Source organism: Aptenodytes forsteri, unplaced genomic scaffold (genome assembly GCF_000699145.1).
Source record: "Aptenodytes forsteri isolate BGI_AS27 unplaced genomic scaffold, ASM69914v1 Scaffold18, whole genome shotgun sequence".
Taxonomy (NCBI): domain Eukaryota; kingdom Metazoa; phylum Chordata; class Aves; order Sphenisciformes; family Spheniscidae; genus Aptenodytes; species Aptenodytes forsteri.
Window position 1 is genome coordinate 1,030,975 of NW_008795135.1, and position 15,567 is coordinate 1,046,541.

The 15,567-nt window shown below is 36.6% G+C and overlaps 1 protein-coding gene across 1 annotated transcript in view; it reads right to left on the reverse strand.

Moving 5' to 3' along the window:
* Positions 1–15,567, reverse strand: part of CUNH8orf34 (chromosome unknown C8orf34 homolog) — a 138,687-nt gene that overhangs the window by 26,121 nt on the left and 96,999 nt on the right. The window contains exons 8-9 of the mRNA XM_019471842.1: positions 10,932–11,017; positions 5,516–5,589 (exon numbers count right to left, since the gene is read on the reverse strand). Of these exons, the coding sequence (XP_019327387.1) occupies positions 5,516–5,589; positions 10,932–11,017 (160 nt within the window). The remainder of the gene's footprint in view (positions 1–5,515; positions 5,590–10,931; positions 11,018–15,567) is intronic.

Genomic DNA, 15,567 nt, shown 5'->3' on the forward strand with positions numbered 1-15,567 from the left:
TTGAAGATTCTTCACACAACATGCATTTTCTGTAAGAGTTCACCAAATGTTTAATCTCTCAGCTTCCATAGTCTGTTCAAGGACATAAGGTGAGCTAGTCAACAGGTTTTTTTGGTACTGTAAAAATAGTAAACCTTCTCAGAGCTCTGTTGCAATCTTGGCAGCCACCTCTAATCCCCACCTTCCACATTAGGGCCTGTTCTACTTGAAATGCCATGTAATTGAAATTACAAGCTTTTTGCTTCCCATGGCAGTCAGCCAGCGCATTTTACGCTAAACCTTACGCTAAACCTTACACTAAAGAAATGGTAGTTTGAATTAACTTACACACAGTTTTTCTGTTTACAGGCAAGAGGGAAGGAGGAAACGTGGGCACCTGGGAATCACATTTGTTTCCATTTCTGAAATGTAACTAGAATAATTTTTTTCTAAGCTTCAGTCCTGCTTTATTTACTGTTATTTGGACTAATATTTTTGGATTTGTCATGCCCAAGAAACCAAAATTTTAGACAGGTAAAAACAAGGCACTCGATTTTTTTTTTTTTTAAAACATATATTTCTTTTAAAGTCCAGAAAATTCTTTCCATTTAAAATTACATTTTAGAGGATTAAATATTTTCAAATAAGAGTATTTTCACTCCAGAAGACATCTGCCCTTCTGTCTGCCCCATGAAAGGTCTCCTTGGAAGCACTAACCACACACTGCATGCAACGCCTGCCAGTGAGGCTGATGAACTGAACTTGTGAGGAGCGGGGGCCCTTCTGGAAGCAGTCCTTAGCCCTGGGGGTCCGGGCAGCCCCGCCACGCATCACAGGGGTCAGGCAGGCACCCAGGGGGGCGCAAGTTTTGCAATATGCAACATGGTATCAGCAAAAAGAATACCAGCAGGTAAGGAGTGAAAAAAAATTTTTAAGTACTTCAGGTGCTCCCCAAAGCAAAAGAGAATTTTAAAAGTAAGAAATAATTATTTTGCAGATGTATGTACAAAATGCTATGTCTATTTTACGGAATTTGTTTTACATAGGGGAGGTCTCAACCAAAGAGGTTCAAGATATGTGATTCAAACTACTTCCAAGAAATATCACTTATTTCCCAAGAACCTAGATATTATGTTCTTCTACTATCTTGTATTGTTAATTTGGCTAATAGTAATTAAACTTACACATTTGAGGGTTTTGGACTAGCTGTGGAAGAGTTGCACTAATCTAATATCTGTTATTATTATTTTTACAGAAGATTTAAAATTTAAAGTTAAAATTTAAAATTTTAACTTTACGTGCCTGAATTTCCACATACTTACAAAAGTCAACTTGGATTTGAAAACTTTTGTATCAGAACACACTAATTTTGTATGTAAAATATATAAATATGACCTTTATAATTCATACTATCTCACAGGCACACTGCTGTTGTTCCTGATGTGGCAGTGGAACCTTAAAATGCTTATTTTAATGACTAACCTGCTAAATGCTAAACAGTGACCCCAATCCAGCAAATAATTTATAGATTTAGTTAAACACTGCAGTTTGGGTGATTTAGAGCTGTTGATTATACTCAAACTTGTACAAGTAATGAAGTTACCTTTCAGCATTGTTCCCAGGGAAAATAGTGGGAAAAGATAAGAAAACTTCTAACAATTACGATTTAAATCATGTCTCAATGGAATATAGCTGTATTCAACATATATTGATAGCAAGAATTAAAAGCTTAATTTTTCCTTATGCATGAAGCCTCAAGTCATTTCACAAACTGAATTAGCATTAAGGAATTTCTGCATTTATCACAGAAAATCCATGTGTCTATTCCTTCTAGGAAAGCAACTGAAAAGTTCCAGCGCAGTAGGGAAAACAGGAGAAAATGTATTTAAAACAAACACCTTTATAAAACAATTCATTAGACTATTTTTCCCACAGTAATAAAGAGCAAAACCCCAAGGCAAATTCATGCAGAAATGCCTTTTGCAGTTGGACAACTTTTTTTTTCCAGTTTCTGTTACACTCAGATTGGTTTGCCTTACATGGATAATTTGCAAAGAAAAATATACCTTTTTATGTGCACATACAAGGCAAGATGAGTGAATGCAAAGATTCACATAAAAAAAAAACCAATAAGCATGAGTCCTGTTAGATCCAGGTGGTAAAAGAAGCAACTCAGAGGGAAGGGAAAGGCTACTCAATGTGAATTGCCCAGTGCATGTGCTCTCTTTCTTTCTGTTAGTCACTGTAACTTTAGTAATTTCCCCTGATACCTTACTTTTCCATTTCTGTCAGAATTCCAGCCCACCTAGTTTTTTCCTAGTATCACTTCAGTGTTTTCTTAAAGCTTGCTAGCCAAATATTTATAAACCTCATTTACAGAAACATTAAAGTAAAATAGGACTCCGAGTTCACCACACGGCAAAAATCTCAAGAAAAAGCTTTGCATTTTGCCTAGCGCTTTTTGTTACATTAAATATTTGTCAGAAAATGAGCCCTGCAGTAAACTAGGATCTCTAAGGACATTTTGAATGCTTGCTTCCACTTTGAATCCTTGCAAAACACTTGGGAAGAGTGCTGATTCCTGTAAATACTTCAAACTGCTTTTTGCTAGCTTTACTTGTTTATTCATTCAGTACGCCTTGTTTGGGATTGTGCAGCACTGAAAATACAAGTTCTCGATTTTTCAAATATCAACTCTCTTTGAGAAAAATAAAGCATAGCAAAAGATTCTATTAAAAAAAGGTTTAAAGTAAAAAAGTCTAATTACAAAACCTTCCAGATTCTTCAGAAATGGAACCGTAAACATATACATTACAAGAAAATCATAATGTAGCCATATTATAAATTATGTTTGATATATTTTTATATAATAATTATTATTATATTGATAAATTAAATAAATTATTTAGACATAGATGTTGCCTATCTCTTCTAAGAACTGGTATCCAGATTGCTTTAGTCTCCACATCAAAGATCTTACATGTAGACTTATACACGGGAGATGAAAAAAGAACCCACACAGCTCTTTTCTAAAGATCCTTATGCATAATTCTTGCTGCTTTATCCCACAATTTTTCTCAAAACACTTCTCCTCTGAAGGCCGAGGCACTTTTAAATAAAATTTGTCAAATATATGTGAGTAGAGAGAAATTTATGATAATGGTACATTTAACTAGCAACAGACTCAAATTACCCTATTGGAATGCTGTACCGGTATTAAACATGGCACACCTTGAACCAGATCAGGAATTTTTACATATAATATGCACATTTGAGTGCATGCCATGAATCAATTTGTCCAATTTATGAGAAATGTCTGATCAACATCATATTTATTCTATTTTTCCCCTCATCTTGTGTCTAATATAGTATCTCATATCTCATATAATATCTGAAAATCATTTCAAGTCATGAGAATGTATTTTGTTATCAGTCCTGAAGTAATTTTACAGGCATATTTCTTACTGTTTTGAAGGATTTGTGGGAATCCATTGCAAGAATGCATTTCTCTTCACAGCCTTCCTATGAGGAACCTCAGTTTTACCTCTACATTTTATATGTCAAGATTGTCAAAGAATAAGTCTCACTGGCAGTTATTAGGGGACCATGGAACTGATCTCTATTCCTTCAGAGCCCTAAAAGGCAACAACAGTTGGATCATTTTTTTCTTTTTGAGGAGAGACAGTTGCAGACAAACACACCGTGTCGGCTAGCTGAATCTTACTCTGAACAACAAGCCATTTTAAAGAGATAAAAGTACACAATCAGCTAGCTACACACTATTTCAGCAAGAGCTTTAAGATACAAACCACAAAAAAACCCAAAAGCAGATGAACTAACAGTTACTTGTTCGTGGCTCCTTAGTAACTTAGGCAAAGGAATTTTCCAAGAGCTCAGGAAGGTGAAGCTAGCTGCCTTTGCCCTGGGGAGAGGTTGGGTGGGCAGAGCAATAGCTGCAACTGCTGTTCTTGCCTTCTCTTTGCAGCACTGGCAATAACCACAATAGCCAGTGCGGCTTTCAGAGATTCAGCCCAGGCAACTTTGCTGCCTCTGGCAGTCTACTGCTCCAGGCAACATTACCTATGCCTAGAACTAGCAAAGCATTAAATGATACATGTACATATTGTTTGTCCGTTCGTAAGCACGAACACACAGAACATATATCTAAAAATACTCAGTTGAAGGCTGCACATTTCTGTAGCAAGATTTTGCTAACAAACATAATGATTTTTGTTTTCCTGGTATCTTTATTTTTCTGTGTAATTCCATTTACTTTTTGTTCTTTCCCTATGCTACATGTCTGCAGAACTGATAGCTGCAGGTCCAAATCAATAAGAAAACTGTGGGTTCAGAAACTGCTGCAAAATTTATTGTACTTCTCTGTTCACTGGTGTGAAGCAGAAAGGAGGCTTGAGAAAGAAGCTCAAAGCAACAGCAGCTAAAGTTCTGCTCCTTGCTCCTTTTGCCCAATATCCGCAAATGCTCTGTGAGGTTCTTGCAAGTTCTGAAACAGCTTTAGGAATTGATCTGGAACAACTGCTTTGATAACTCTGGTTGGAAATACTGTATGTTCAGTATTATTTAGCTTTATTAGTAGTACTTAATCAGCTGCCTGAAAGACTGCAGGATCAGTCTGCATTGTCGTTTTTCTTTTTTCTTTAATACTGCCCTTTTCTCCTTAGCTAACAAATACTGAGCCCTTCTTTTCACTTACTTTATCAACACTAAAGTGTGCTATAAACCAGTATTGCTATGGTTGAACAAGAATTAATGTGTCCTCCTACAGCTGTCTAATGTTTTGCAAAAACAAACAACTATTGTCAAGTTATTTGCCTTAGGAAAAAAGCAATCCCTCCTTTAACCTATATTCAAGTTTCTGATGCAATACAACTAGTGCCCAAATTCTGATTATATAATTTTTCAAAAATTATTTTATTACTGGTGATATTTTCTGCAAACTGCAAATCTGCAAAGATTTTCTTAAATTTCAAAATAAAAGAACTGATGAAAATATTACCAAGCATAATACTGCATTCTTTAAAAAAAATATAAATTAGCCATACATTTTAAATAGACACCTCGTTTATTAGTTTCCAAGCAAATGTTACCAAAAAGCTAAATTATAGTTGAGATATTATAATGTCATATTTCATAATGACATTTAGAGGTTGAATTATTTTGTTCTCTTTATTTTCTAAAATCGAATATTATCTGGTAAAATGGATATTTGACTAACATTTAAGAACATACAGACATAGTATAAAATGACTGCACTTTCAGTGGGAGCTATACAACTGTCCAACAACATATGGTTTTGTATGAGATTATAATAATTTATTTCAAAATACCACCCTTCCTAGAATGAAAAAATTAAAACAGCCAGAGAACTGAAAATTCAGAAGGATTAGGTAAATTAAGTTTTCTTCTCTCTAGGATGACAGTGCTGGCAAGCACAACTTTTATCTTTATGCAAAATCTAATTTTTATCAAACTATTTCTAAAAATTACAGGATTATCCATAAGGGAAGATACTTACAGATCCTGCCACTTGAGAGGCACTCTGAAATTCATCAATATCCTCCGTAAGTGTTTCAACCCCGGGTACTTGAGCTGTTCCAAAGAGGTAGAAAAGAAGTAAATCACTCTAATTAAGTAATCATTAGTCACTTTGAAAATAAAATGCCTATAAATTAACTGCTGGGAAGGTAAATGCAGCTACTGTAAACGCACTGCTTTTCAGTTACTCTTCAATGGATTTTAATTTATGTCTTATTTTAAATTATGTCTGATTTTATGTCTGATCTTAATTTATAAGCTTAATGCAATGTGGAACAGTGTCTCTAACACAATTAGAGTGATAAGCAAGCTTCCTTCAGCTGCCAAGGTGTCTTGTAGGTTATTTATTATTTTTACTATTAAAACTAAATCCTCTTTGTCCTTTACACAAATGAGTAGTGGATCTTCAGCTTTAATTTTAATTTATGTCTGATTTTATGTCTGATCTTAATTTATAAGCTTAATGCAATGTGGAACAGTGTCTCTAACACAATTAGAGTGATAAGCAAGCTTCCTTCAGCTGCCAAGGTGTCTTGTAGGTTATTTATTATTTTTACTATTAAAACTAAATCCTCTTTGTCCTTTACACAAATGAGTAGTGGATCTTCAGCTTTAATAAAATCAATAAAATTAAATTAAATTAATTCTGTTAAACTAATTAGAATATAGTTAAAATCCTTGAAGTAAGAAGTTCTGGTCACTTTAGGCAATGTTTAAAAGCCATGCAAGCTGTAATTTCTGCCCGTACTGCCACATTTGTAAAACAACATGACTTAGTGAGAAGGCTACAGTGCCTCTGTGACACATACATTAACGACTTAAAACAGAATTGATGTACCTATGTCAGAGAAAGCAATTTCCAAGTAACATGCCATGCAGTTTCACTCTTTGCCTGACAGTCTGCTAGGCGCTTAGATGATGTTCATAAGCAGCCTAAGAAAACAAGATGCCCTGATCTTCCCCAGGTTCTGCTTTATTCAGACACTTAGCAGGGAGGTCCTTATGTTTTCAGAGTGCCCTGATTTGTTAAACATCTCAGCCTATACTTACTATAAAGACAGAACTATACTGAAGTACGGCAACTACGGTTACCACATTCATTGCAAACACAAAAGCAAGCAGAGGAAGAAGAAGTAATGACGATGCAAAGTTGTGGTCAGAGAACTGTGCAGGAATTGGGAGATGATGCCACATTTTTGCCACTGCCGTATCTAGTTCTCAACCCTAATTCCCACGTATTTGCATCCTTATTAATTTTTTACCCTGGTCATGCAGTTCCATCTGGAATAGCACTATAGGCGTTTCATACATTCCTATTTCTATTGAACATCCCCAATTTCAAACTTTTCCTCTACATCCAAATGCCTGTTTTGAACTTTCTACTATATTGGCACTTTAAAGTTAAAAAAAAAAATGTAGAAGCTACATATCCTAGTCTTTTCAAGTTTCTTCAAGTAGAAACTTTCTAGTTTTTACTGGATAGAAACAGGAGCTGGCTAACTGCAAATAATAAAAAACAGTGACTCCTGTTTTGATAGGGAATGAACTACTGATGTGGAATTTGCTTAGTAAAATTTATTTAGCAAACTAAATATTATGTATCACAGCATAATCTGTGTCTAATAACACAACAGAATAGGAAATATCACACGTACACACTGTGGCATAGTACCGTATAATCTATCATTTTCAGTCCAATTATATTATTCCAGGTAAAGCCACAAAATAAACAAGTCTTTGCCCACACCCCAGAAATATGTGGAGTTGCATAGTACGCTGCCAAGTAACTCACTTTACAAACAGCTTTTTCAGACAAAATGAGGAGTGGTTTAGAAGTGCTACGCTTTTCATTTATCCAATATTAAGAGTTTACTCCCTAATAAGTTATAGTATTTTAAGCTTCCTTCTACAAGAATGCACTGACTGCAAAGATCTTATTTGCAATAATGTCTTCTTTTGCTGCCTTATATCATGGCTTTCACTCAAAGGTTAAGGTACTTTTCAGCAAAAGAGACTGAAACAAGTGAAACAAGGTTCTATGGTTCTTATAGACAACTGGGATTGAATGAACAATTATCCTTTAGTGATACTATTTCTTAATATCCAAATTAAAAAAATAAAAATACACAGTAGTAGATGACGTCTACAATCCCCCAACCTGAAAAACAGACTGAGGGCTGACAGATGCAGATTTTTACTGGATCAATCCTGTTGCAGTGTCTATCTTTTGAAGCCTCAGCCATTCTCCCCATCTATCTGTACAGAACAAGAGCAAGGCTTAATGGAGGACTGATCCAAGAGACAAACCTGACAGGCTTGGCATCTACAGGGGACGTTTGCTGTGTGGTCACCAAAGCTGCTGCTTCTTATCAAAATCAAGAACCTAGCTATTAAATTCTTCCCGTAGTTCTTTCCTGTGAAGTGGTCCAATGGGAAAGAGAAACAGTTTTGAGAGGTATAGATTAAGACAGTAAAAAGAAACTGCAGCGTTAAAGCGTCTTGTGTTCTCCGATTTTGAGACCTGATTCCTATCTCTCATTTTTACTGCTTAGATCAAACACAACTCTGTCCAGTTCAGCAGGATTATACTAGAGGGAAATCAGTGTAGTGGTTAATTAGAACCAGATCCAGATTGCCAGTGGAGTCAGTATAGTGCCTGATGCTGCAGATGATCTTCTCACATAAGCTATTACATTGACTTTATTAGGTGGAATTGCTTTAGTAAGGCTTATTTATAAGTGCTGTTAGATCAGATGTGCTGCCAATTACTTCTGAACCTAGTTCATCTGAAATCCACGAGAGAGATGCTCCAGATCTAACAACTTAACAATTTCCCACTAACGCAGAAACAGATCATTATCTAAAGAAAGCGACCCTCAACTTTGCTGTGCATCAGCAGCTTGCTTGCATATCTTGAACGAATGGTTTACATCAGCACTTCCCAATGCATAGTTTTCTCTCAGTAAGGTCATCGGTACTGATAAGTAAGAGCAGAAAATAAATTGAAATAAACCTGGTAAGTGAAGACTGTTAGTCACTTTTTCATGATATAATACATTCTTAAGAGGAAATAACTAAAAATTCAGTGCAACATGATGCCTTGGTTACTTAAGGTTTTGTACCAGTATCTTTAGGAGTCTCTTTTATCATCTTCTTCTCATACATAGTATTTATTGGAAATAAATATCAGAGGCACAGAAAACAAGTAATGTGCTGCATTTATAGGAAAGATTGATAGAATGGGCAGTTGCCTGAGTTCTGTGCCTGTTTCTAGTCTGTGCCTACTTGTAAAATCCAGCCGTGCTTTTTTTCAAATCAAAATGTATTACTAGCCAACATTTTAGGGAAAAAAAATATATTTTGAAAGGCTGAACATTTCTGAGAGCACATCTTGACAGAAATTTGGCAGTACCTCACTGTTGACCTCAGTCCTTTTGCTGCAGGGGCTTTGCTATTTTCTAGCTATATGACTAACAGGTTCATGTATATTCACAGACATGAGGTAGACGCGTTTATAACAACATGAATGTCATTGCCCCACCTACCTATCTAACTTTTACTCCCTGTAGTTTTATTGGAGGTGTTTTTTTTAGGGAAAGCGTTCTCCATCTTCTCTATATCCATACTGACTAGAGAGTATCCAGAAGCATATAAAGTGGTCCGAGTTACCATGGCTATAGCATTCTTGTGCTCCATACTCTGTGATCATGAAAGATCCAGCTTCATTATTACACAGCATCCAGCACCTTCTGACAGTTTCATCTTCTTTAATCCTGGTGCCTCTGCCACTTAGCAACAGCTAACTATTTTATTGAAGCCTACAGTTTCAGAAGATGGCATGGAAAAGTGGGCGTATTTCCACTTCAAGAACAAGGGTACACAGGAAGGAAAAAAGAAGGCAGAGATCTGTTCAAAACACATTGTTTCAGGAACTGTAGAACTTTTTCCTACATGTATGTCTTACCCCTCCTACTTGTTTCTGCTGCAATAATCTCATGCTTGCATATCCCCTTACCTATCCCAAACAAGCCACCACCACCTCCCTTCCTGGGGATTACTCTCATAACAGAAGAAATTCACCTTCCTTTCACAGGGCTTGAGTGCAGTCACCACAGTCTGGGTCGCTCTTGCTGACAATCTTCATCAAGCTTGTAAGAATATCATATTTTGAGACTCTGAGTCCCCTATTAATTTTTTTTATAAAGTGATCAATGGCAGATGAAAGGAAAAGCAAATGGCATGACTGCATGAAGCCATGCATTCTCACAAAACCAGTTTGAAAAATTTATCTTTAAAGACATACTAGTTACAAATGCTGACATACATTGGTTTACAAATGAGGTAAGAGAAATGAGCAAAAGCTCAGGTTGCCATCATACCTAATAGCACTAAGTAGCAGAGAGTTAGTAGGATAATTAAAAACAACAAAAGTTAGTTCCGATTTGTTTTGCATTGATTAATCAACATAGCTAACTTTTCTGTGGCTGCTGAAGACTAAACTGCAAATCAAATCCTCCAATTAATAGACTCGGCTGGTTCTGCCCAATAGTAAGGGAATGGACTGAAAGATTTATCTTTGCAGATTCTCTGTCCAAACCTCTATTCCTTTCTGTCTCCATTCCAGTGACAGCTAAGATGAAGTTAACCTTCATCAACTTAATCTTTCATAGGAAAGCAGGGCATTCTGTGGCAAGATATCCCTTAGGAAGTGCCTTTTCCATTAGATTTCAGGTGTTATTCTGTTCAAAAACCTGAGCAGAAATTGAAATAAGGCCGAGTGTCCTGACTGCAGATTAGCGCAATGTATGATTATGTTTGTATGAGGAGAAAAAATGTTCTTCAGAGCTATTCTATGAACTCCTTTTTATTGTATTTTAATTCTAGTTAGTGGTGCTTGGAGAGATCAGAGAAGCATTTCTGACACTTAGTTTAAAAATAGGGGAGAAATTCTGTAACTCTTTTTATTTTTACTGTGTATTATTTGAATCCTGTGGATGCATTTGTAGTATTAAATTAAATATTTCAAAGACCATTCTTTGGCATAGAGGCCAACTGGCAATGAACAGCCCATGTCTATGCTATTAAGCTATTTTACATCCAAAATAGTATGCTAACATACAAACTGTCTACTAAGAATGAATCCTGGCCCAAGGCAGCTCCCAAAACGTGCCTAGGAATTATTCTGGCGTGCTAATTGGACATGACAAAAAACATGTTAGGGGCTCTTCTAACAGATTTGAAGTGTAAATGATTGAGTTCAAATGCCCAGGAACACTCTCTAAAAGTGTTTAATCTTCTTTTACAGACAAAACCTCTACTCTTAAATTCAAGATTTTGGTGTTTGGGGTTTTGTTGGTTTTTTTTTTTTATGAGCAGCAAATATTTATATAACTTACCATCAGAGTCTGACACTGCTGGCTCAGATGTTTGAGATACCATGGAGACATCTTCTGGCCTTTCTGCCAAGTTATCTCCTTGCAATCTAAATTGTGGAAAAATGGAACGAAAACATTTGCAATCATATTCCATAGATAAGACAGAAGAGTGTTATCTCTGACTACATACCCTACTCACAACATTGGCTTAGTTAAAAGGGTAGCTTTGCTGAAAAGCCAACATCCATGGTTTAATCATATCATCCCAGATTGTCTAGTAACCAAAACTAGCCTCTAAGAAACAGTCAACTGAATCGTAGCTTATGTATTTTTGTAAGACATTTTAACAACAGTAGGGTTTTGGTGGTATCATGTGCATATGAAATGGCAAACTTCCGTCACTACACTCAAAAATATTTTAATTGAACAGGACTGTAATGGGTGTCCATGTCAAGGTGTTGGCAGCGGGGGCGCTGCAGGGGTGGCCTTGGTGAGGAGAGGCCAGGGCTTCCCTGTGCTGGACACAGGCGGTTCCATCCAGCTCCAGAAGACCCATGGCAGGACACAGCTGAGCCCATCAGGCAAAATGGTGGTGCCTTGGAGAAAACATAGTTAAGGAAGAGCAAACAATGCCACACAGGCAGAAGAACAGAAGAACAGAAAGAGTGGGAAACAGCAGAGGGAACACCAAGGTCAGAGGAGGAGGTGCTCCACGCTCTGGAGCAGATTTTTTTTCCTGAAGGGCTGCAGCCCACAGGGAGAGCCCACACCTAAGCAGGTGAAAAGTGTGAGGAGGAAGGAGGGGCAGAGAGGAGCCATTATGGACTGACCACAACCCCCCATCCCCCGTCCCCCCTGCACTGCTCAGGGGGTGAGGAGTCTGGAGTGAAGGAGCGAAGTTGGGCCTGGGAAAGGGGGGAGGAAAGGTGTGCTTTTAATGTTTGTCTTTTTGTTTCACATTACCTAAATCTATTTTAATTGGCAATAAATTAAAACTAGTTTTCCACAAGTCAAGTCTGTTTTGCCTATGACAGTAACTGGTAAGCAATTTCCCTGTGTTTATCTCGACCCACAAGCTTTTTCATCCTATTTTCTCCCCTCGTCCTGCTGAGGGCAGTGAGTGAGCAAGCGGCTGGGTGGGGGGTTGGCCCTTAGCCAAGGTTAACCTACCACAGGGAAATACATGCAAGACTATTTCCTCCTCCTTTGTTACTTTTTAAAAGAAAAATACAGTAATTATAGCAGGCTTCGTCTTCAGGCTTTTCCCCTGCATCAGCTGACTGCAATGCCTTGACAGCAATTTACAAAAATAGTCCTTGTATCTGTTCTTTTAAATGAGCATTCCAAGAGTCTCACCATCCTTCTTCAGGCTCCTACGAATCCTGAGTACAGATTCTGCTCTGAAGAAATGGTTTGTAGCTCTTAACACAATATAACTGCCATTTACATAAAGGTTATCTTACCTTGAATTTATTCAGACACGAAAAGAATAAGAAAAATGCAATTCAATTTTGCAAAGCCTAGGAATCATAAAAATGCATCGAAGTAAAACCTTGGGGAAAGAAATAACTTCTCTCTTAAAAAAAGTTCCTTTCACTCTGTATTCTCACTCTCTGCAGCTGCTTTACAGTAAACTTTGAACCCCCATATCTGCCCTATCTGAATTTCACATTTTATGACTCTCACGGTTATCTAATATATTTGGATCTTAAGTCATCTACTTGTTGGTACCATCTCAAAACCATTCCCCCCCCAATTACTTTACCTCGTTTTATTGCCCCTGGGATGGTTTATTTATGATGGAAAGCTCAATGTAAATTCATAATTATTCTTACCTGAGGAGGCAGCTCCACAGAGCACAAAACTCCTCAAGGCAACAAAAGTGTAAAACTTAGAAGCTGTAAACCAAATTTTGAAAAGTACTTCTATGAATACTTTATAGCTCTACACCTGGTTTGTAATGCTTTAGTTACCAATTCTTTAAAAGCCTAGCTTGTCAAACAGGCTCTTCTAAAGATGACAGTCAAACAGAAGCAAATAACTTTGTACCATTATCATAATGATATTCAAATAGGGAGAAAACAAATTGCAAATGAAATAACCATGTGAAAAAGGAAGATCTCAAAAATCACATCATTTTCCTTTGCATTAAAATTGACCTGTCCTCCTTCATTACATACATATGCATGTTTACTGCAAGCATGTATTCAAGCTTATTAAGGACATGCATGGAATCGCAGGAACCAGAAGTGATGTACTCTTCTCTGCAGCCATGTTCATAGTTTTTTTGTGTTTAATTAAAAGGAAAATTACTCCAACCTTCTCTGCTTATATTGCAGTCAGTCATAAAAAAATTATCTCTAGAAGTAGGAGCTGCTTTTTTTATCCCATCAGAATTTTCAAGATTTTATAATACGTTCCCATTCTGAGACTTCATAAATCCAAACCAGACATGAACAACTGAAATTATTCTCATTTTATTCTAGAAATTACATATATTTAAGTGGCCCACTGCCTCATGAAAAACATGCAAAAAAAAAATCTTTTCAGTGTATCTAGTCAGAAAAGCCATTTCATATGATTTCCCTTTTTAGGAGGAAACGGCTGGGTGAACTGGGTGGGTGGATGGGTGGGAGGATGGGTGAATAAGATATCTGATGACGTATCTGGACCTCATTTTCACATCCAATTTTCAACTTATTTATGTATTTCTTACATGTGGATTCGTATTGGAATAGATTCTCATGTGACTCAAGCAACAAAAGAAATCACAAACACTACTGCTCGCCAATAGAATTCTGTTACTTGGACTATTCTGATTTCTTCTTCAATAGTAATAATATTCATAAGACACCTCCACAGTAAAATGAAAACACTTAAAAATTCTTAAGCAATAGATTTAGAAAGAAGCATACATCTAAAAGAGTGAAGCATTCTGAAGCACTCATTATACAATCAGAGATGTATTTTCTAATCTGTCCTCGTTTATGCTACTTTCTTCCCTGGTTCATTCTTGCTGAATGTCTTCCAAAAGTGTGTTGCATCACGCTACAAGCATCATTAATGTTGGAAGGTCTAAGCTATGAGATCTACTTATCTGGTCCCTGGTACTACAAAAGCATTTTCATCTCCAGCTCTTTTTCTTGCAGACTAGTTGTACACAGAAGTGTAAACTCCAAGGTAGACTTGATTCTTTATTGCCAGATACCAGATAGAAATTCCTTTAGCAAAAAAAGGTAAAATGATGACCAAAATGTTGCGTTGGAACTTTTCATCCACTGTTTTGGAAAAGGTGATTATAAAAAGAACAATGTATATGAGAGTCACATCCTTGATTGCAAAGCAATCTAAAAAGAGTCAAGCTTTTCCAAACTGGTGGCTAGCTTTGAAAATCTTCGCTGTTATTTTCAATGTGTACTCTTAAAAAAAAAACCACCCAAAACCAAGTTACCTAAAAATTACTATCTTACTAATACTTTACAGACTATTTCAGTTATTAACTGAAACATTATTTCACCTATTAATTATTTTAATGGGAGTCTAAACTTGATACCTGAGAGTCAACATTTTTTTCTATATACATTCTGTTTATAGTGTGATCTCTTGCTTAGAGGCCATTGTTTCAGTTACATTCAACCAGTTGCATGTTGGAGCTTCAAGAGCTACAAAGGCAAACAGCCTCCAGGCAAATATTTCAATTTCCTTTGACCCAAAAATGCATTCTGTAGGACTTGTTCCAAGAAAACTGCCAAAGACATTCAGAATAAGTTCTACAGGATGGGTGCAGCAGCATTATACCAGGTCTATCACTACAAACAAGCTTGTGGGTGTGTGAAACACAGTCATACTGCCAGTATGATTTAGAAAACATGATACTATAAGACTATGCAAAAAAAGGACAAAACGATTTCATCTACATTCCTTGAATGAGTCACAGAGGAAGGCAACAGCAAATAGGAAAAATAGAGTCAAGATTGAAATTACAGATCTTTTTTTTTCTTCCACTACTTTGAAAAGGTCTTTTCACACTCCTGAACAATCTATAAGCACACACATTATTATCTAAGAAATGGCAGTAACTAAAGTCAGCAAAAAGAAAACTTGTTGATTCCTTTGCTGAACGCGACCATTTAGGATGTTTTTCTTTCTTAAAAGAAGATTGTTGGAGAACAGGGCATGCCATCAAGATGAGGATATTACAATTTGATATTTCAATAGAAGTCACCTAATTTTACCAGATGAAAAAAATACTAAGATGAAGCTATTATTTGAATCCCAGTTGCTAAACTGAAATGAAAATGAGGTTAACTCCGTGATTCACGTTACGTAGCCTCTCACCAATGAGGCTGTGTGAAATAACCTACATAAAACCCCATTCTGATTAATATGGCAACCTCTTTTTGAACATCATCAATATTTCCCTAGCAATTTTGAGTGTCCAACACCACCTCAGAACACATTGTTCTGTGGTATCACAATTATCAACAGTCTTACTGAAACACTTGTAAATCCCTATGATTACAGAGGTTGAAAACAAGTCACTGCCTCACTGATTTAATCCTGCGGGCAGTGCAAGAAGCAATACCCTAAAGAAGTATCAGATACTAATTCCTACTCTAGTTCCATTTGTTGCAAAAAAAAGTGAAATAAAGCAGAC